Source organism: Centroberyx affinis, unplaced genomic scaffold (genome assembly GCF_046629955.1).
Source record: "Centroberyx affinis isolate AG114_WGS23_722 - 3 ecotype Tasmania unplaced genomic scaffold, CSIRO-AGI_Caff_v1 ptg006388l_1, whole genome shotgun sequence".
Lineage (NCBI taxonomy): Eukaryota > Metazoa > Chordata > Actinopteri > Beryciformes > Berycidae > Centroberyx > Centroberyx affinis.
Genome location: NW_027283244.1, coordinates 102,987 through 126,123, shown reverse-complemented (window position 1 = coordinate 126,123; position 23,137 = coordinate 102,987). Strand labels below are relative to the sequence as shown.

The following is a 23,137-nucleotide window of genomic DNA, read 5'->3' as shown; positions in this document are numbered from 1 at the left end:
GCCGCCATTCTCCGGAGAACGGGGCTGCGGGACAGTTGCATTTCAAAATCAAGTCAATCGGGGGGAGAGATTCGGCCATTTTGGCTACGTGAAGGCGGATTCTTGTAATGGTTATGAACACTTCCATGAAAAGGTAAATGAAAGGGAAACGCCGTGCAAGAGATTTTTCCATACCTTTATCGCACAGTAGGCCGCCCCAGTTCCTCTCGCAGTCGCACTGCCAGGGAGGTCGCACGTCCCGTGGACGCATCCGGGGTAAGGCACACAGTCATCGCAGAACTGGCCCTGCCAGCCGTACTTACACCTGTCAAAACACACACACACCGAAATATGAGCATGAACATAAGTGATTTCCCCATCTACACACTCTACTTGCTCTCTAAAAAAAAGTCTTCTTCTCTCCTAGGCTCTTATTGAATTTTCTTTCACTGGTCACAGGAATGTTGCCAAGGCGCTAAGTCCCTGACCTTTGTCCTATTGGTTGTTCCAATTTTGGTGATCTAGGAATTGAAGCTTATTCTACTGATGCACTCATTCGATAAAAGTCAGTTCAATAACCAAAATATAAGGGTGCGTTAACATAAATATTTGTGAAAAAAATGTTTTCCTTTTGAAGAAGAGGGGGTGTTTCTGCTGGTGGCGGTTTGTTCCTTTGCTCAAATTGAAGGAAGAAGGAAAAGAATACAGAATAAGCTAAAACATGGGAGCGAGGGTCTTTGGCAGGACTTCAGAGGATGTGCAAGACCCCCCCCCCCCCGACTTTTCAGTGCAGGCAGTCCAGCAGTGGAAACAGACCTAACATCCACTCTCGCGTCCAATCCATCAGTCCGTCCCATCCCACCCACCCCCCAAGGCCTCCTGCCAACTAATCTTAGTGGAGGGTGACATTCCAGGGCAGGAGGGGTTAAGAATACTTCCAGTGGCTCCTGTGCTCGGGTTGGGGGGGGGTTCTGGGGGGGGGGGGGGGGGGGGGGGGGGGGGGGGGGGGGGGGGTGAGGGGGCTACGAGGGTGGCGTGGGGGACCGCCGTTGTGTGTATACAGTGTGCGTGTGCGGCTTCATGACAGCGCTCCGCTATTCCAAGGCTGCGGTGTCGTCGGGGGCCAGCTGTCTTGTCAATTGGTTGCTATTTTGAGCCCGCGCTCTCCTGCAGACGGCACCGCTGCCTCTCTCGGAGACGGGTGGGGGGGGGTGGGGGGCTTCAAAAAATCGCTGCCATTCTCAGGGTGGTGGGGGGCATCAGGGCATACTTGGCATGCTTGCTCCACCGTATACGATTAGCTCGAGAGGGCTTGACAGCAACGCTAGCGGTAATGCTTAGGGGACATTAGCAGGACAACTGCTTTAATTGCTGGCTTTGGGGGGGAAAAAAAAAAACAATTCCCCAAAGCTTGAAGAGATACAAAGAGGCAGTCTGTGGGTGAATTCCTCAATCGACCTCTTAAGGGGTGTAGGCATGGAGTAATCGCCTCTCAAAAACGGGTGTAGGCACGGCGCTGGGTTGAATTCCAACATCTGCAGCACTCGTCTCAGCACTGGGTCTTGCCAAAGGTTGCGAAACCTTTGGCGTGGTGCTGAGCGTTCTTACATCTCCCACCCGAGTGATTTATGGACATGGCAAGCGCTTGACAATGCGTCGGAACAAGCCTATTGGATCTTGATGAAAAGCCCTCGGTGTCCCAATGTAACACTGATGTAGATAGATCTGTTTGTTTAATGTGTCACTCCTCGACACAGGCAGCGTGAGGTAAAGTGCGTTAAGTGTGGGCAGAACGAAGGCCGGGTAATAAAACAACCTACCAACTCAATACCAACACGACACTATGTCACTGAAATGGGTGAGGACCACTTAGAGATGTGAGACAAGTTGAAAGCATTCCATAGATAAACATCACAAGCATAAAAACAATTTTAACAGAGGTATTACAAGCATACATGTCATAGTATACATTATTTTATCAGACACTAAATCAACGTCTTCCATTTACGATAAGGTGGCAGGCTTTAGTGCATTTGTTAATGCAGTAATTACCAGCTCAAATCACACATAATTTGTGTATAGCATTATACTCATTAAAATTTATGATTGGATAATTGAGATAAAAGCTCTGATCCAATATGTGTATAGTACAGTTTATATGTACATAGGTTTCTGATTCAATAGAGCCGTTATTACATGCCTGGATATTTGTATATCTGCCTGTTTCTATTGCCGATGGTGCGACTCCACATCTAAATGCATGCGTTACCAAAATGCTTTTTAATAGGGAATATGTCCATAATTTGTTACCATCTGGATTGTTCACTAATTGAAGCCACTTTCCCTGAAAGCATTGTCAAAATGTATCTGGTCATTTGCTGGGAAGACTATCTGTCCAGGTGATGTCAGGCAAATGCAATGAGTTAAAGAAGACTTTACCCTCATACACCATTCTTCACATTTGCCCATGGTAAACCAGCTGTCTGGGGTTATTCAGCGACCTAAGGCCTGGGTACTGGAAGATGCTAAATTCTCCTTTGTCGCTCTTGCATTCATGTCATTTCCGGTTCCGGTTTAGTAAAAAAAAATGAGGCGCTTCCTCCTGTTGTCTCCCTGCTAATTGTCGTACGGCTGCGGCCTGCTGATCCAACCCGGCCAAAACAATACGTATACGTGTCAGTTTCCTAAAACCGCTCATCCCCTTCTTTCGTTCCCTCGGCTCCGAGCCAATCCCCGTTTCCTGACGATGAGACGAGCGGCTCTGTCCATCTGGGCGAGTGGGAGGGCAGGTGATGACGGGATGTCCCGCATCCTGGAAGCGCCGAACTACGTCACTTTTATCAATTCGGTCGTTTCCGCTTTTGGGAAACGTACATAACATGCTAGGATATTCATTTCCTCTCCTGCCCCTTCGAGGAGGACTGCAATGCGGACAGGGGGGGGGGGAAGGGGATATGACAATTCCCGGCACGTTTTCCAGTGGTCGAATTCACACACACACACACACACACACACACACCGACGACTGCCTTTCTTCCGTCCCGAGCCGCGGGGGGAGCTGACGAGATGCTTGGTATTCTGTGGAGGATTTTGGCGGCTAAAAATACCGTGAACCGTGGTGGAGATGTCCGTGAGGCGAGCGGAAGGCTGACAGAAAAAAAACACAAGGGAAGGTGCCTCCGCTGGCATCTGACATCCACCGTCCATTTGTCTCGCACACTCTCGGGCTCTCCGTTCACCTCCTTGCCTCTTGGTCTTCAAATTTGAGATAATCCTAACACTACAACAGCTGCATTTTCAATTATTAAAGAGCATCTTTCCACACAACATGACTTGACTGTGGTCAGGACCACAAAAGCAACAGGAAAACTCCCCACTCTCCTACTGGAAATGAGCTGAACAATCACATCTCTGAATATGAAATGAAGACAAACAAGATAGATCCTGGCTGGTCTTACTTGCATTGCCCTGGGACAGAGCAGCCGCCATGTAACAGGTTGCAGCCTTGCTTGCAGATTGCTGAGAAAAAAAAAAAAAAAAAAAAAAGATAGGGGAGAAAGAGAGAGAGAGAGACAAGAGAAACCATTTGAAAGTGATAATGACATTCCCTTGGGAGACATGTACCATTAGATCTCTGCCCATACAGACGCATCTTGTTCTTTTTGAAAAAGGGGCCAGGGAGAAAAGAAGGGAGGCAACGAAACGGGAGAGCGAGAGTAGGAGGAGGAGAAGCTCGTTTGTTTGCCATCGTCCCCGACAAGTGGCAACGAGACGGGAGAATTCGTGGCACCCTGACCGGGGTTGGGGAAGGGGGGGGGGGGACGACTTTATTGCCTGCATGTACAACACGACCCCCCCCCCCTGCCCGCCCCCCTCTTAAAAACAACCATGCCCCCTCTCCACTCCCCTCCTCTTTTCACCCTTAGTCTCCTGAGGTCAGCTGGGTGATTTATGGAGGCCCCCCCACTCTCTCCCACCCCGCCCACAAGCATGAACTAACTGGCTAACCCAAGAGCACACTTTGCATTTCCACCATGCTTTTTTATGATATTGAGTGGGACTATGGATTTAGCTCGCAGAAAGGTTGCCTTTACTTACACCATTTTGCATCCCCAAATACATTTAAATACTTTTTGGTGGGATGCAAAATGGCCACAGAGGGCTGCTGTGAGTGAAATCAATGGATACAATTAGAATGAATGCATGTTCATTCATTGCTTTTACTAGCACTAGGGCTGAACAATTAATCAAAATTTTATCGAAATCGCAATATGGCCTACTGCATTTTTCAAATCGCAGGAGGCACAATATTTGTTAAAGGCGAAATGTGTGTCAAAATAGCATTTTAAATGAAATATTGTGGTGCTGCAGAGATGTCCTGGCCTACACATCATATTCTACAGACTTAAGAAAACATCTTTGTTTGGTACAGATCCCCGCAAAAATCACACCATAATCATTTTAATACGTTTTTCAATGAAAATGAGAATAATGATGTAAAAATTATCATTCCCTCTAATATCGCAAATCATATCGCAATTGCAATATCAGTCAAAATAATCGCAATTAGATATTTTTTCAAAATCGTTCAGCCCTAACTAGCACCATACAGGACCATATGGCTTATATCTACAGCATGTAGGCACTTTGGGGAAATTTGACTTGAGATACCCATCTAGATATCTCAGCACTCCCACGACACGTCAAGACGAAAGCGACGCCGGGACGCTACCGTTTCAAATCAAAGCCAATCACCGTAGCCACCAAAAGGTAAGGCTGGGCGACTCACCCGTCCTGCAGTCTTCGCCCATCCAGCCCTCCAGGCAGACCCGGTTGCCCGACTGCTCGCAGCGGTAGTGGCCGAAGTAGTCGTCGCGCGGGACGCACAGCTTGTTGCACTTGCTGCCGTAGTAGTTCTCGTTGCAGCGCACCCGGATGCGGTAGACGAGGCGGGCCACCGGGCCGTCGTGCTGGATGGTCTGCCAGTGGTCGCCGGGGTTGATCATGCTGGCGTGGACGCTGCGTTCGATCAGCAGCTCCTCCTCATCTGGAAACAAAAAGAGGGATGAGGGATAAATCAGACCGCAGAACCAAGCAGATCACGTAAAACATTTGAACCCCCCTGTCCCGTCTACGAATTCTCCACTGACAACTCCCACACACACACACAGGCGACACTGAAGAATGAAAAGACCACCATGAATGCCGATTGAGGGGGGGGGGGGGGGGGGGGGACCCGGGGGCTGAAGGTACCATAAAGTTTCAACAGCACTCTCTCCCTTGTAACTCTTTCTCCCGGCGCAACAAAAAAACCGACACACTGCGGCGTCAGCACGGGAAACGTTTCAAGGTCCCCAAGAAGCCTTTCACTTTGAAGGTACCATCAAACACGCCGGTCAAAAGGTCAGCCTGGTCGTTCTCTTTTTAAAAAAAAAGAAAAAAGGAAGCCGTCATTTGCCTCCGGCTTCCTTGGATTTGAAGTGTACTGACATCTAAGAGACTTTGAGAGAGACATTTTGAACTACAGGGGAGACCAAATTCAAAACTCATCCTTTGCATTGGGAGCAGCTTGGCAATGAGCCCAAAAATACTACCACTAAAAAGGCAAAGGTACACAAAGTATTTGGTATTGGCACAAAAATAAATCATTTTATTTGAAATGTTGACATCGGAAAGAGGCATGTGGAATCTCCCTCCGTCTCTAGCGTGATATATGGGATTTTTACTATGAGTGTCCTTTATGGAGATAACAGCAGGGCGTTCTCCCTCAGTGGGCCCCGGTATCGTGGTGTGTGGAGGAAAACAACCCACTGAATCTTAAGTACGCGATTGGAATTCATTGTGTGCAAATGGGCCCCCCATTTTCTGGCGATAGCGCAAAAACGCGAGTGCCTCTGGGCTCTCTGTATTGCGCGGTGCCATTTAGTGTCTGTGGCGAGGTGGCTACCGTGTCGGCCTCTGGCGCGCCGACGCACATTAAAACGTTCTGTTTTCCTCCGCGGGGCCCGCTGCCACGCCGGCCCCCACAAAAGAAAGCAATCTTTATCACAGTGGGATCGAAGCCGGCGAACAATCTCTGTGGAAATAGGGGGTGGGGGGGGCCCGTGATTTCCTTTTCTCCGTGGCTTTGGGGGCCGCGACGCACCGCACTCACAGACATTTCGAAGTGAGCGAGCGGGCGGGCGCACACACACACACACACACACACCTTCCTCTGCTGAGGACTGACACAATGTCAGACAGAATTAAGCAACAATAACAGAAATAACCCCCGGCAGTTTCCAGATAGAGAACAATGGGCTGCGGGCCCAAGCCGGGCCCTGCTGCCGCGGTGTCTAAACACGAAGCCCGGCCGTCCAGTCCACCCCGCTTCCTGCTCGATAAACACAAGGCAAACAGCCGGCCGGCTTTCCTGAGGACACGGGTGGGGGGGGGGGGGGGGGGGGGGGGGACGAGAACCCCACTGGAGGACGTGACGCCGGAGGAGAGGAATCTCTTAACGCAGACCGATACGCTAAGCAGGCTCTGACGTAGGCCAAGACATGTCGGCTGCTGCTGACTCAGGCCGAAGCTTTGCTCCGATGTCTGATGCGTACAGTAAAGTCATTTTTGTTTTTGTACAAGACAGATCACCTCAATTATTGTTATTCATGAGTAATCAAGTTCAACCATGTAAAATGGAGAAGCTCAGAGACCAACATAACAGGATAGGAAGGGGATAAGAGCAAAGACAGATTCAAACAAGATTTGTAAATGGACTGTTTCATTCAAATAATAAACTCACGCATGGAGGTAATACAGATTGCTTGTCCCTAACACACATACACACCTATAGTTACTACACTTGAATGGCTACCTGCATGGCAATGAACAACCCGATGATCATCTCCACCTTCATCCCCACAGTTTAGGGCTAATCATTAAGTAACTTTGAGTTGAAACCATTAAAGTCACGTACAGTATGTGTGTAGCAGCCACAGAGCACATGGCTCTGCTGACAATAGCAGTGGTGTTAACCTAAAAACTGTTGTCTTTTCCCAGCAAAGGCAATTGATGATTATTTTTGTGTGGGGTGAAGTTAATTTTTTCTCAATAAAACATGTAACTGATAGTGTATCAGTGGTGATGGATGCTCACACCCTGACTGACCTTAACTTCACTTAGTCCTTTATGATGGACCATTGCACATAATGTACACCTACTTTTACTTTATTATGTTGATAAAATGTTTCTGGAATGATATACATATGAAACATAGCCTGGCCCAAAATCCCAGTAAAGGGGAATCAATGGCATCCAAGGGAGGGGAAACATATCAAGGGTAAAACTCAGCCTTAAAATTCTACATTTACTGTGAAAATAATTGAAAATAACCATCTTGGGTAAAAATACATGAAGCAGGAATGAAATGGCAAAAAAATAAATACGTGACGGGGACAAGCAATGCGTGACAAAGTGGAACCCCCTCGCATCCCTGCAGTCTCTTTACCCCCAGCCAGGCAGCGGCTACTACTCTAACTGTGACTTTACGGAGGTTCACGACTACAAGCAGACTCCCTTGTGATCTTCCCCAGGAGGCTGAAAGGAGCCTTTGTTCCAGAAGGTTGTGTGCCTTGAACCCATGACATCAAGGTTCGAGTCAGTTGATGGTTGTTGTGCCTTTGAACGCTAATAGCGTGCAACCCAGAAATGCATCTAACCTGCCTGAGCTTCAAAGTTCAGTTTTCCCCAGTTTCCCTGTCCGTTTGGCGAAAAGTAAAAAGGGGAACATTTTGCCTTGATCTCTTCTCTATAAAATAAATGAATCCATCCTTGTTTCCTTAGACACCAAAAGCATCTATTTCACTTCTTTATAGCAGTTTGGCAGTATAAGAAAAGAGTTAGTAGCTGGCAGGCAATGGAGTAGGAGTTTTCCTGTGGAGGCCTTCCATCCAATTCCTTCAGAAACGTCATCAGACATGACTATTATAAAACACATTTACTGGAGGGGCTAAATGCAGAAACAGGAGGGCAGACAGGGGATGCAATAGTCTAATCAAAGCGCTGTGATGTCAAATCTATTTATTGTCCATTGTCTTCATTCACAAGTGGAAGTGCTTTTGATGTTATGGACAAAACAGGATGTGATGACCTAATGTAAATAAGGTGCGAGTTTGCATTAGATGACTTGGGTGGATAAAACGCATTGCACGCATACGCTCGCCTGCACGGGAACGGGAGAAGAGAGCCATCAAAAGTGCCACTGTCTGCACAGATCAAAGCTCCACGCACACTCAGAGACACTATAATCCCACATTGCTCAATGGGCCCCTCTTCCTCCCAGACTGGGCTATTGCTAAGACGGGAAAAGCGGGGTTTGTGCAGGAGTCCACCCAGCGGACACGGCCGAGGGAAAACAGGATACAGCTGGCCAGCGTTGACGCCCGGGGGCCGACGCTGCCTCAGAACCCAGCCTCTGATCCTGCGAGGCGTCTTGGGTGGCTCGCCAGGTTTACACATTATGAATTCAAATCCATCTCACAACCTTTGCTGCACATCATACCCTCTTTTCTTCCATGTTTAGCGTACGTATATACGTGTAACAAGGCACAAGACACATCCGTTGACTCAAAGAGGGACAAGAGGGGGGAACACAGGAAAAAACTTGAGTCTATATACTTGCCATGAATAAGAACAAGCTGTGAAACTGCTAACCTTACCCACCCCCCGTCTCCCTCAACAGGGCTGATGGAAGCCACAGCAATGGTGGGTGTGTGGGCTTGTACTCACGGTTGTGCGTGGTGTTGTCCCAGTCCCAGGCCTCGACGATCAGTGTGTACGAACGCTGGAGAGAGATAAAAAGAAAGAGAAACAAGTCAAAAAGAGAGTTATGTGTACATTTTGACTGGAATACAAGACCATTTTCCTTCATGTTGCCAATGCAAGCCTGTGGAGTTTGTCAGTTTCTCTCCAGGTACGGCTAAATGAGAACTTTGCAGTCAGACCACAGGCAACCACATCACCATACTGCTGTCCAATGGCAACGCATGGTAAGGAGGATATTATTAAGCATTAGGATGCATGACTTGTACAACTAAGGCTGCACAATTAATTGTAACGTAATCCTAATACCCTGTTCGGTCCGTTTTAATCGAACCATGGCGTTTACTCCGTAAGTCTGGTTCGTTTGGAGAGGTGAGAACACGCGTTGGAACTCTGGTGCGGACCAAACAAGCGAACCATGGTCCTCCTGAAAAGTCGGGACTCGGTCCGTTTCCAAGTGAACCACGGTTCGGTTCACTTTAGGTGAGAACGTAAATCGGAATTAATATAGGACCTAATATAGGAAGCAAACCAAAATACAGAGCATTGTGGGTTGAAAACGGATGTTGACATCCGTTGACGCTGGCCGTTTCCCATAGCAACAACAAATATGGAGAAAGTGAAAGTGCCGGTGGAGAAATAGGACGTTGTAATCAGTGAATTTACGTTACTGTAACAGCGATCATAAAGGCAGTATGGATTATACCGGATATGTATTGGAAATATCTGGCAAGCCTTTGCTTGTTCCACAACATTGTCTGCTGGAAGTGCTAACCAGCTGATTACTGAGCTAGCAGCTGCTCAGCTAATGTCAGGTGACATTATCATTTCTCCTCACAAAAAGCGCTCCAGGCAGCAAAAACGGTATGTGTGAACAGCCCCTAATTCATGTAACGTTAAATAAATAGCCTACCTCACTCGTCTTCTGTGTAATAAGTACACAGAGAACATATCGTAGGCATCCATTAGGGCCCGCCTTCTCCTTCGGTACCCTCTTGTACGTCTCCTCTGAATTGTGTGAAGCAATCCTACATTGTTCACACATCTCGAGATGTGCTCATACTCCACTGTTCTTATTTGGTTGCAACACCAAATCATAATAATCAAAGCTACTATCGCAATCGCAATACGCTGCTGTTGCCCCATTGTTGTCCGTGACAATGTGATTGACAGGAAGTGATTTTCTCTCGGAAATGCTCTGTCCAATAGATGAACTGCATGTAGGACTGCGTGTCATTTGTTTATGTTGGTTCGCTTAACACAGGAGCGTGTGAACACTAACCGGACCTAATGAAAAAATGCAACAAAGTAGCAACTCATCCACTGATTCGGACCAAAGCAAACGGACTATAGGTGTGAAAGCGCCCTTACAGTGTGTTCATCTCTGCTCACATCTGTCATTTCATGCGAGTCGAGCAGAGCTGGCAGGAGAAATGACTCGCCTAGCGCTTCAAGTAGAGAATAGCCAAAACTCAAGCTGGCATTTTGTTAGTCCAAATGTCAAATAAGAATGGACACCACTACAGAGGCAAAGCCATCCTGAGTGTGAACACATTTCAAAACACAAAAAGTCATTTTCAAAGCCAAAAATGTATCATTTGGAAACCTTTACATTACAAACCAAATGGCATCAAAAAGCACAGATACTCCACAAGCTTTGCCTTTGAACTGTTGCCACACCACAAAGTAGAAGCAATCTATTCAATAATGTCAATAATCATCACTAAATCCAGTATGAGTGCGTTCAGGGCAAGGTTTCTGCACCGTCCTGTCCTTGATTACTCCCAGCTATACACACACACACACACACACACATCTACAGCAACACTTTACAGTGAGCCAACCCCATTTTGTTCCTAAATTCACTGAGACCAATTATCATAATTGTGTTCATAACATCAGGCAGAATAATTGAGATCATCATTTCAGCCATAATCACGCAACCCTGCTTCAAACATCAGCAGACACACACATACACACACACAGAGACAGAGGATGCAAAATCGATTCCACCGCTACTACTGACTCTCGTATGCTACTTGGCTCTCTTGCCTGGAGGTGTGCTTGAGTTACGCTGCCGATGAAACCCAATGTTTCAGAGATGGAGAGAGCAAGATATGGTAAGTAAAGCTGTGTGAGAGGCCAACAGAGGCTGGAGGACTGAGATACAGGGAGGCAAGGACACAACAGGACCACCTAAACCTAAAGGGCCGCTCCTCTGGATTTTTCATTATAGGAAGCTTCAGTTGAACCTACGACTACGACCACTACTAGCTACTAGCCAAGTAATGTTAGCTCCTGGGAAAATCAGATGCATTAGTAACAATGACAGTGATTCTCAGCTGACTAGATGTTATGTTTGGCCATTTTATGGTTCTCAGTCACAGTCCTCAGGATGCAGAGTCCTGTTGGTTTTCATTCTAGCCACCTAATAAAGGACTCATTTACACCTGTGATGCAAGGTGAATGCAATTAACTACCTGGTAGGATAGAAAACCCAACAGGCACTCCCAAGGACCACAACTGAAAACCACTGGTCTAGCTAACAAACAAGCTGACATTTCCTAAAAACACAAAACCAATCCAATGTATGACAAGTTATGGGAGGATTCCCAGTCAAAAACAGTACTGGAATTAACCATGTCTTTTCAATACTGTTAAGACGGCTGGGTCGTAAAGTTTAAAAATGCAATCAGCTCTTGCCACCCAAGAGCTGAGGACCTCCAATATGGCCGCCAGAAGGTACTTTATTGAGTCTTCTCTTTCCATGTCTCCTCTACTCAAAATCCCTCTCAGCTTTCCTCTCAAAAATAAACTAAAATTCTCAGAGAGTGGAGTGGACTTTGGAAAAAAAAACAGACTCAGCAGGTATGGCACGATGTCCATCAAGAAGGTCACTTTGACAACCAAGGACAAAGCCAGACAGAGCTCATCTCTCCCACAGCTAATATTGGCAGTGAGGTAAATCAGAAGCGTAAGGGGATTATCTTGTTTCACGCCATGTTATGCTTTTACAATTCACCGGAGAATACATCGTGCCCTGTGCTGACCACAGTTGCCCACTAATGTCTAATCCTTGTGTAGGAGAAAATACACATATGTAAAAAGGAAAGGACAGGGGAAAAAAACAGGGAGAGGGAGGAAAGCAATGAAGGACAGGAGGTTTATCAGAGGCAAATCAGCATGGTTTGATGGTTTCCTCAATTGGCCAGTGTCCAATTTGTGTTTGACTGCCAAAAGCACTACAGTCACTCAGATATCTGCCTATCTTTAGCTACACGTGTCTGAAAACAATGCTTCATTTTAATCCAGCTTTGATGATATGAAGTTGAATATGAAGTTGGACCGGTGGTTTGCATGGGGGAAAATCTCTTCTTGAACCAGCGGTACAATGCGACTCACCAGTCTGAATCTCAATATTGGCAGCCTCACTGATGGTACTAAAAATCAAAATATTATTTCAAAAAAAATGAACTATGGGATTCAGTGCATGTTCAGGCCCCCCCTATCTGTTTTTAAGTGTTTGCAATGATGTAACAAAACTTCACAGGTGACACCAGTTTGACTGCACGCACGCACACACACACACACACACAGAAGCTAACCAGGCTAACCAGCAGAGCAGGGGTAATCTAGCTGGTGTGCTGCAGGGCACACTGCTAGGCAACCAGCTGACCTAAATAGCACTCATTACGTCACCATCATGTCAGTGGCAGTTGTAGTAGCCGCGGCGTGACTGCCTGTGACCTCTACTGTAATGTCATTGATAGGACATTGCCCCGGGGCAGGTGGAAGGAAGGCAGAAGGGGGGACTTGTAGTAGAGGTGAGGGGAGAAATCACAAGGGAGGGGAGGGGGGTTGTTAAATGTGTGTTTGTGTGTGTGTGAGTGTGAGTGTGAGTGTGTCAGTGTGCGTTGTTGATCTGGGGGGGACCAACAAGCTGGTAGGCTGGTCGCTGCTGGGCTGCGGGATTAAGTAGGCTTGTCTGGCTGTGGGTGGTGGTGGGAGGAAGGGGAGGGGGGGGGGGGGTGTTGTTGTGGAAGACCACGGGTGAGAGGAGAGAAGGGGATGGAGGATGACGGGATAGGGTGAGCTGTAGGGCTCGGGGTACGGGATAAGGGGTACGGCTGAAAACGATGAGAAGACGAAGACGCCGGGGGGAGAGAGAGAGACGGTCGGGAGCTCGAGACGAGAAGGGAAGGATGGGAAGAGGAACGGGCCGGTTAGGGTAGAGGAGGTAAAGGAGAGGAAGAGGATGGGGTGGAGTTTGGGTTTGGGGAAGGGAAGGGAAGGGAAGGGAAGGGAAGGCAGGCTGCGGGGTGAAGATTGCGCTCCCGCCGCTGCCGGTTGCTCAGACGCACAACAGATGCAGCCTCGCCAAAGATGGATTATTTGACATGAACGTGGATCATCCCACGACATGCAGCGCGGCTTCTGACCTTTCCACCCATCCCCCCCCCCCCCCACAAAAGGGTGGGCCGGCTTGTCCCCAGTCTGAGCATGTGGGTGGGTGTGAGTCCATGCGTGAGAGAAGAACCGATGTTAGTGGGGAATGTGTGTGTGTGTGTTAGTCATAGGCGGATCTTTAAATGTTGCGCATCTGGGGATGGGATGCGAGGTGATGTCTGCACGCACGTTATGTGAGCGAATCAAGTGCTAAAAGAGGGGGAAAAAAAGTGGCCATATTGTGACCTGGGCCTATTGGGATTTCCATTTGCCCGAAAACCCAGACATGCCTGCACGCCGACGTCCTGTATGCGTTTGGGTAAACAGTCCCTGGGTGTGAAATGTGTGCTGGGGCTGAGCGAAGCCGTGGACCAGTCTGGTTTCCCACAGACCATCCCAGTCTGTGATTAGCTGGATTAAGTGACAGCTGCCCAAATGGCTGGAGCGAGATAGATGGATGGGTCGGGAAGGGGGGGGGGGATAAAGGGGAGGAGTGGGGGGAGGGAAGGGGAAGAGGCTACTGAACAAAGACCCTTGTCCCAACACCGCAATTCACCCCCCCCCCCCCCGTCCCAACCAAAACCCCTGTCCGTTGGAGAGACCCCGTCAGCACGGGGACAATTAGTGTCAGCGTGTGTGCTTGTTAAGCCAAGTCGGGACAGTTGCGTGGGCGAAGTCGGACAATGTCGCCAGTGGTTTTCACACCAAGTCCTAATCTTGCGTCCGACTGTGCTACACTGCTACAAAAAAAAAAAAAATTGCAATAACCCACCCACCCCAAAACACAGATAGATCACCCACACACACACAAGACCAAATGAAATACTCCAAAGCAAGACCATGAAGAATCCTTGGGGTATGTCCCCTGTCACAGTCAAATCTCCCAAACCCTACCCGGCCCTTCCCCTAATGGATTAGAGGATTTACTCAGAGAAATCCTAGTTTTTCGAAGCCAAGAAGGGGGGGGGGGGGGGCATGTTGAAAAAAAAAAATAGATGTTTATATGTCATATGTTTATACGTGAATCTGCGTGTTTGACGTGATGCAAAGCGGCGTCCAAAACTAGACCCGAATCCCTTCATTGGCCACCGTGGGAGCGCAGGTAGACTTTAGGTCAGGAGATTCATTGGGTTAAAAAAAAAAAAAAAAGACTTGTGAAGGCAGAGGACGGTGGAGGACGTGGTGGGGGAGGGAGTCTGGGGAGAGCCACAGGTATGGGTTCCCACGCCAGACGACGAGGGGGTGGGTGGAGAGAGAGAGGGGGATTGGAAGGTGGCCATTTAAATAAAGAGGGACTGGGAAACAGAAGAGAGGTTGCAGTGGGGAGTGGAAGCTGGGGCAGGTTGGGGTCACTAAGCATGGATCTGCACACTTCGTTTCAAAAGAAGGGGTCAGCTCCGTCTGTGTGTGTGTGTGTGTGGTGTTTGCCTTCTAAGAACACTAAGAATGCGAGATCCAAGCCTAGTGTGTAATCCAGTGTGAGATCCTAGTTTGTCAGCAATTCAGTTCAGTTTCTCTCATTTCTGCTGCTGAGGAAAGATTTTACCTTCTCAAATGCTGATTTTGGACTGTGAGAATTAGTCCAAGCAGTGGTTTTCTGTTACCTTTCCTTTATGCGATGGACCACCATACTATGAAAAGGCAAAAATGTCTACTGCTTGGTCCCAATCCTAGGAAGTTTTTCCTCATAGACTGCAACCAAGAGCCATTTCAAGTACTGTTTCCCTTGTCATTGGGAGGTGAACTGAATGCCCGGTACCTTCTGCGCCTCCCCGTCCTCAGCTCCGTGGGGAGTTCCGTTGACAGCTCCTGATTTATTGCCCTCTGAGGGACATGAGGTCGTCTCGATTCATCCCGTGGCCAGTAATCGCTGCATGTAATCTTCATTAATCTGTGATGTCAATCCCAGCTTTTGGTTTTACTAGGGCTGAGTCTACGCTATTCCAGCAAGGGCATCCGGCAATGCCATCTCGCCAAACCCGCAAGGTGCCTCAAGTGCCTTCTGACACCAGCGATGGCATCTTTCTAGAATAACTAATGGCTGCATGCTGGGCTAATAACGGTTACACCCTTTATCATGCATGTTAATGTTCATGGACATAAATGAATGATACCCAGGTAACACAGATGTGCATAATGAGAGTCTGACCCCATCCTGTGTGCCTTAATTATGGCTGCAACAATTCCTCAATGTCATCCCATTATGTTGACTATGTCAATTTGTTGATTTTTTTATTGAACATGACTATGGCAAGCCCAAGCCTTATGTGTAAGTATCCGGATTCCATTCAAGTATGGGAATAAACAGAAAACCAATAATATGGTGCTTAGTTCACTGCAAAGTTGCAGTGGCAGACTACAGCAGTGGTTCTCAACCTTTTTCATATCAAGGACCCCTAATTTAGTCCACATTAGGGCCACGGACTCCCATTTGATGAGATTTTGTCTTTCGAACCCAAATCTGAGAATATTAGTATTGTTAGATATGATTTTGTCCAGAATTCCATGACTATCTGCATTGTAGGTAGAGAGATAACAGTGATACTATGATCAAAATAGTAATTCTTCTACATTCTCTAATTGTTACAGCTTCTTAGCTTCTTGTAAATGAAATAATGCTGAAGTTGAACAATTCATCAATTTGCTGGGGACCCTCTGGAACCCCCTCAAGGACCCCTGGTGGTCCCCGGACCCCACGTTGAGAACCACTGGACTACAGCACTAACTACCATCCACCAACAGCTGAAATCCAAAACAAAAAAGAGCAAAAACACAAAGCACATGACAGTACAGGAGCATGGCAAATGTTAGTCAAACTAGGGGAGCCCACTAGCTAAAAAGCTAGGAAACCTGGCATATTCATATTGCAAGGAAATCTTGCCATTTGCTAGGTTATTAGCCATGCTGCAGGTCTCAGATGAAACGTTGAATAAGTTTACATACTGATAGTGCAAGTTTTCCAGGAATGCAAATTCTTAGGTAGCTGCCTCGTGATTCCCAGTCTGCCTTGTAAATCATAGAGATGTGGCCGGTACTTATGTGTCTTAACTCGAGCAATAATATTTAGTATGTAGTTTGATTATAATGACATATTCCACATGAAAACTATGTTAACATGGTAAAATTATATTAACATTGAAATGTCCAATTACATTACTTACTGTAATCATTTAGACTAACTGGTAACAAAATAATTACTTGCAGCATAACTCTTAATGATGGTGAGTATCATTAATGAATGGGGCAGAGAACAGGCTGAGTGTCAGCAAAGTCTAGACACTGGATGTGATTACTACCGGGGAGGATACACAGAGAAAAGGATTGGGAGGGTGGGTGGGGGTGGGCTGTGAGAGTCCCTCTCCCAAACGAGGGGAAGAAGAAGATGAGAGCTGAACCACCAGCCACCCCTGGAGCCGTCCTCTCCTCCCCCAGCTGCACACAAAAGGTCCCGACAGTGGGTGCTACCTTGGGGGTGCTGGTGGTGGGGGGGCAGCAGCATTGATGCTTGTGCTTAACACCCATCTTCAGTGCTGCCAATAAGTGGCCAAGAGCACTCACGGACATAAAAGCACTTCAGCAGATAGTGAGGACTTGAATATGAATCTCTCCAGCTTCCAGCTCCTCCATCCGTTCAAAAGCAAGGACAAAAGACTTAGTGACAAATTCCCTACACGTCTCCTATATTTTGGTATGACTTGGCATCAAAATACTTGGTCCGGTATATCGTAGGGTAAAACTACGGTATCATGACATCTCTACCTTGGAGTTGGAGCTGAACTCCCACCTCCGACACACGGACCCAGATGCTCCAGCCAAAGAGTCTGCATCCTGTGCCAGATGCCGCCTGACTACGGTAGTGCCGTTATCGGACACTCTCCTGAGACAAAGCCCCACCTTGCACCGCCCTGTCAGTGACCCTTCTTGCCAACAAGCTGTCCTTGAAGTGAGACAACAAGACAACAGTCTCCACCCGATGTGCAGACCCCTGCTCACAGACACAAGCATACACCAAGGATAGTGGTTCTCGACCCTGTGCCAAGCTGAACTGGCTCATCTCCTTTAAAGCAGTGGTCTTCAAGTGTGTGCCATCAAGGCCCCAGAGTACGCTGGTTTTCATTCCAGCCAAACACTATGCCAGGAGATTTCACTGATTTGCACAACTTCAACCCGAGAGAAAGAAGTAATCAGTGAAATCAGCTGGTGCCGTGCATGGTTGGAATGAAACCCTGCAGACTATTGGGCCTCGATGGGATACAGTGTAGAACCATTGACCTAGGACTCATAAAGCATTGCGAGACAACGTGGATTCAACTAGGTTCTGGGTTTGAGGAAGTGCCAGTTGGAGGAGACAGGACTACATAATGGCAATAAATTCAAACTATAGCTCTGCTGGGCAGGGAGGTGGAGGGGCGGGAGTTCTGGACACAGTTGCTTACTAGAGCAGTGTGCCAAGAGACGTCGCACTGAAGGCAAGGCACTTGGCTGGCTGGCCTACACACCGACTGTGTACACACACACGGCCCATTGAGCATGCTGCTACTATGCCAACAGGGTCATTTACCATGCACTTCCAATACAACAAACCCCTCCCCTCCGGGTGCTAATTAACCAGCATGATCTAAGACTATGCAACCCAACATGCAAAACAAACACACTCACACTTGCATAGAAGGAACAAATCAATGTAAATGTGATACAGTGATATGTCCAACTAGGCGTACACTAGTTTATTGCTCATTAAAGTCAAAAACCAATGTAGGCTACAAAGTGGTTGCAGACAGGGAGGGAGAGTATATGGCAACCTGCCAACCAACCATAGTGCTATGACTGAAGAGTTCATCTGAGAATAGTGACACGAGTCTGGCAGTCACAGTAGTAGCATGTCAGCATAATTGTGTGTGCTGAAAAACGTGATGCACAACTTTTGATGCCCGCTTTCTCTTTCTAGTCACACTGAAGCCAAATCCATGACTCGCGGCTAAAACTTACAAGCAAGACAAGACAAAACTTACAAACAATGACAAGATCTTGGCCAGTGTTTCAAACTGCCACCTACACATGCCCAGGTGTTTATTCACCCAAGAACTCGGCTACCGCAGCAACAGACCTGCTTCAACACATTAACTAGGCTAATTCCTGATCCAAAGCAACAGGCGGGCCTGGCTGGAGAGCAACAGAGCACCGCTTCCAGCCGAGTCCCATTATCATTTCAAACAGGTTCAACAGTACAGTGACAATTTAACTGCCCATGTAATGACATGCTTTAATTACCCCCGCAAGGAGCCTCCAGCACCTGCACACCATTCATCTAACAAGAGACAGGGGACGCAATGGGCCACAGCAACATGCGCATATATTTAAACAGACGGATAAATACGGAGCGACAATGGCAGCATGCACACAAAGAGACACAGCTACATATCAGCTACACATGTAAAAGTTATGGACATAGCCTGCTTCAAGCACCACTTTGAGTTATTTGTTTCAGTCTTTGGCTGTATGATTGTTGTTTCTAATGCATTCTCTAGAGAGCTTTCCCAGACACCAGAAAAACTTTGATCGGTGTGACCTGGGCCAATAGCGTGATCTGGGCCAATAGTTTGAAAAAAAAGTGTGATGTGGCCTTTTACTTTGAGAAACAGCAGCACAATTCCTATAAACCCTTCCCGTTACAGAGGTTGCTACTTGCCCCACTTCCCCCTTTTGTTGCTCTGATCTGTTTTGAAGAGCGAGAGGAAGGATAAGAGCCGATAACAGCCTTGATAACAGTAGATATGCATTCAGGCCAGGTAAGCTAAAGTTGAAACCATACAGTTACAATAGTGGAACTGGAAAAAAGTTGTGTATTACACGCAGATAAAAAAAAAAGGTTTTTGTTTTGTGCCGTAAAACAACTTCCCTTCGTGCTGTAAAGCAACACAGCAGATTTCCCTCCAAATTCAACCTGGTGGCACACAATGTCAAAACGCAGCGCAGAGGCTGGTAGAGGCTGCCAATCTTCTCAATGATGGTCTTGTTTGTTTACAGTAATTGCACTAATGCCTCGAAATGAATGTGTTAATGATTTAGCGCCTTTAAAAACTACTCAGGCAGCTCCACATATTCACTTCCCCCCTCCACTGTGTTGCCAGCAGCCAGTCATTCACATGGGATCTGCCGTCCCAGCATGTTGTCGGAGGTGTCCTGGGGGAACATTTTGTCAAATTCAATCTTTTCATGTCTATTTTTACTTCAGTTGTAACGAAACGCGTGCATTTTGTCGTCGCCTAAAAAATAATTAACAACTTACAGGTGTTTTTAACCACAGTACAAGTTTGCTTGTACTCAATAGAGCCTGGGCAAAAGCTTCACCGCCTACCTTGGTTTTAAAAGCACCGGAGGCAGATGATCTTGTTGTTGGTACATAAAGCACATGTCTGATGATATGTTTTGATGGAAGAGAGGAAACTGAACTTGACACATGAATAAAAATTACAGGCTAATTGATCACTGAATATATATTAGACCACCACAGGGGCATCTACACCATCACTCAGCACACCATGTTCTACTATAACAGACACAACACATGCAGACCCCCGTCTCCAAATCTCTAGAGTATCTTCAACGCGATTACCGCCATTATGAGTGGCTCCGGGCCGTTTCCCTCATCGTTACGGCTGTGTGAAAGTGGGCATATGCTCACCAATTTTACTTAAGTCATCAAAATCAATAGCCACTCAAGTCTCTCCCACCCCCCCTGCTAGGGACCAAATCAAACAGACCCTTATTACGGTTCCTCCATACAATCTGTCACACTACACATTTGAAAGAGAGTTCAAATCTTGCCATCCACCCATAGGCTACTGCCTGAAAAGCATAGCTATCCAGAGCTATCACATTGAAAAACATGCATAGGCGACACTGAATAATATCTTAGGCAGAGCAGCCTGCAGTGTTAAATGTCCAAAAACACACACACTGACAGCCTCAGCAGAGGGTGACAATGACAGACCATGCTCTATTCATTAGGCCAGGCTTAGACTACAATGCAGAAAAATAATTGGAACATACATAATTTAACATCATGAAAAAAGTCACAAATTGCCAAGCATAACAGTGACGGTAACACTGCCAGTGTGCTGTAATCTACACTTTGGGTAAACCAGGTGCCAAGATACTGCAGTGTGCAATGTGTCATGTCAATACACCTTTCAGCATCTTTATACTAGGTCTTTATCATCCATCACTTATGCTATCCTATTTTTTAAATGGCACTACAGAGAGTATAAATGCACCTATGAAAATTTTCCATAGTCTACTCCAAATAATTTGCCTGCACTGGCTGGCTGGCAACAGCCAGCTTGGAAAGTGCAAGGTCAGGGCGTTTTCTTATGGGAAGGCTCCCATGATGGCACATGACAATTTGAATGTTGGTTTAGACATTCAAAAATGATCATGCCACTGCATCTCTGAGCCTATAGGAAGACCAGCTTCCAGAACCGTGTGCCTCTGCTATGGGTTTGGTGTGGGATGATGTTGTCAATTCATCAAGTATTCATTCTACAGTGAAATCAGACATTCACAAAGTTGGGTTTGACATTATTAAAGGTAGATGGCTTCATCATATTATGGCGGTTCAATGTAAATGCAATTTGCAAAGGATTTGTTGTGTATAAGTCACGTGATCATTCTGAATGTCGACACAGTTGTCATAAAAGTCAATGAAAATCAGCTTACTGTTTGAGGTCGATCGCTTATGGCCTTTTGAGGACCAAGTATTGTTTTTAGTTTAGTTTTAATCTAGTTTAGTTGGTTTATCTAGTTGTCAATACAAAACATTTTTTCCACATTATATCCGTATTTTACTAGGCCTCCCAAAATGACAGGTCAGCCTTGAAACAAACAACGCTGAACAAACACCATAACACCGATCTGTTTAATATTTAGAGCGCAGAGTTGGAGTTAGGACGGGGGGTGACGGGGTTCAGTCCACATCGGCTTCCACGAGGCTGGGAGCGGGCAGCTGTCCAGGTCAGACAGTCAATACTACACTGCATCTTTGTTGGTGAGCGAAGCAACAACACAGATGACTGGCGGACTCGTAACCTCTGATGGCACAAAACGGACAGTGTCTGTGGGGGGGGGAAGGCCTTACCGGTAAGTAATGGCGGCGGTGGACGGGAACTAACTTTCTTCCCTTTCCTTCAACTTCTTTGACTAGAAGCGCGACTAAAGCACCTGCTTTTTGGATCAAGCAATCACAAGTCATGTTAGTTGATCTTCTTCAGTTATGTCACTCTCGCTGATGAATAAACTGGACGTTGAAATCATTTACCACCCGGTTAGTAATTAAGCTGTAGCTTTGATGTTATTCTGAGAACACACCAACGACTGTCACCTGACCACAGATCTCAGCTACAGCACTTTGTGGGAAAGATTACATTTTACCATCCAAGATCCCGCCCACCTTCTACCTTATATCAGAATATCAGAGATGGGTGCAGAGCAAAGGCCGTCTGATGCGTAGGTAGAACTTCTCTGACCTCGTCCTACAGCTTCAAGCGCATCGACTGTGTGCAGGATGGGGCTGGGAAGCAGACAAAAGCAATGGAGGCGACTCTAGAAACTTGTGATGCTGTAAGGTTGACTTTTTCCTCCTTCTTGATACATCAAGATCAATAAAACTCTTCAAATACAGCTATACGCTTGCTTTTTGGTTTTTGCATCCTCTAGACTTCAAGAACTCCCAACAACGTGGTTTGAGAATGTCCGAATGTTCTAGAAAAAAAACAACTTGACTGCACAATGATTCAGACTTGTACTTCTTAAGAGTCACACTGCAAACCTGGCAACCTGAACAAAATGTGCTACTCAGAAACATTTCTTTCCAAACACCATTCCAGACATGCTTCATATTTACAGTTTGTAGTTAGACCAAAGATGAGGGTGAGTCCAGTCCCCAGGGCTTTGGAATGGGCAGCTCCACACATTCACTGCAACCTAAAAAGTACAAACACCAGACCCCAAGTGCCCCTCGAACACAGTCAGAGCAAGCACTCTTAGAAAATACCAACTCTTTGACTCGGGAGCCCTGGTCGACCGGCTAATTGCGTAATCAATATTGAAAATCAGCTGAATCACAGGTGAGACTCCGATGAGTGGCTTTCCACACAGCGTCCCCGGGGCAAAAAAAAAGAGGAGGGATGGGGGAGGGAGCCACGGCAACGGAGGATAATTGTTTACTAGAGGCCTATCTAGCCGTCTCCTAGCAACGGCCCTGGCAAGCTCCCTATCAGGTGTGGCTAACCATGGCAGTCTCTGTTAGCCTTGGGCTCTGTGTGTTTGTATGAGAGAGAGTGAGAGAGAGAGAGAAAGACATAATCGAAAGTATTGACTAGCAGAGAAGGCAAAGAGGACATGTACAACCAAGACAAAGTGCTTGAGTGGGTAGCCATGTCCCAATCCTTACTTCATTCTAGCATTTCTTAATACTTGGGCTATATTCACACTGTAGCTGAAAGTGTCCCAATTCCTTTTTTCTCTCAAATGTGACACAGATCTGATGCTTTCCAATCACTGTGAACAACAAAAAGCTGCACAGAGTTGTATTTTGGCCAATACTAATTTGACAAATAATTGACAACATAATTTTGGCACCGCGGCACCTTGGCTGAGCACAGTGTTAGCCTGGAGGACAACCAGAGACAACAATGGAAAGAAAGCCAAATAGCTGACTCGACTGGTATTTGGAGAGACGGCTCAGTTCAGTCAAAACCCCCCAAAAAAAGGTACATACTGAAACCGGAATGAGCTCAACAACCGAGAGAAACGTCGGCTCGGAAACGGATGTGACGTCTTTCGTTATTGGGTGACGGATACGGGCTACATCCTAGAACAGATACCAACAGTCACAAAATGAATAAAACAA

At 46.7% G+C, this 23,137-nt stretch overlaps 1 protein-coding gene across 1 annotated transcript in view; it reads right to left on the bottom strand.

Moving 5' to 3' along the window:
- jag2b (jagged canonical Notch ligand 2b) overlaps positions 1–23,137 on the bottom strand; it is a 46,488-nt gene that overhangs the window by 17,229 nt on the left and 6,122 nt on the right. Inside the window, 5 exon segments of the mRNA XM_071512610.1 lie at positions 175–228; positions 231–304; positions 3,438–3,498; positions 4,769–5,026; positions 8,749–8,803. Of these exon segments, the coding sequence (XP_071368711.1) occupies positions 175–228; positions 231–304; positions 3,438–3,498; positions 4,769–5,026; positions 8,749–8,803 (502 nt within the window).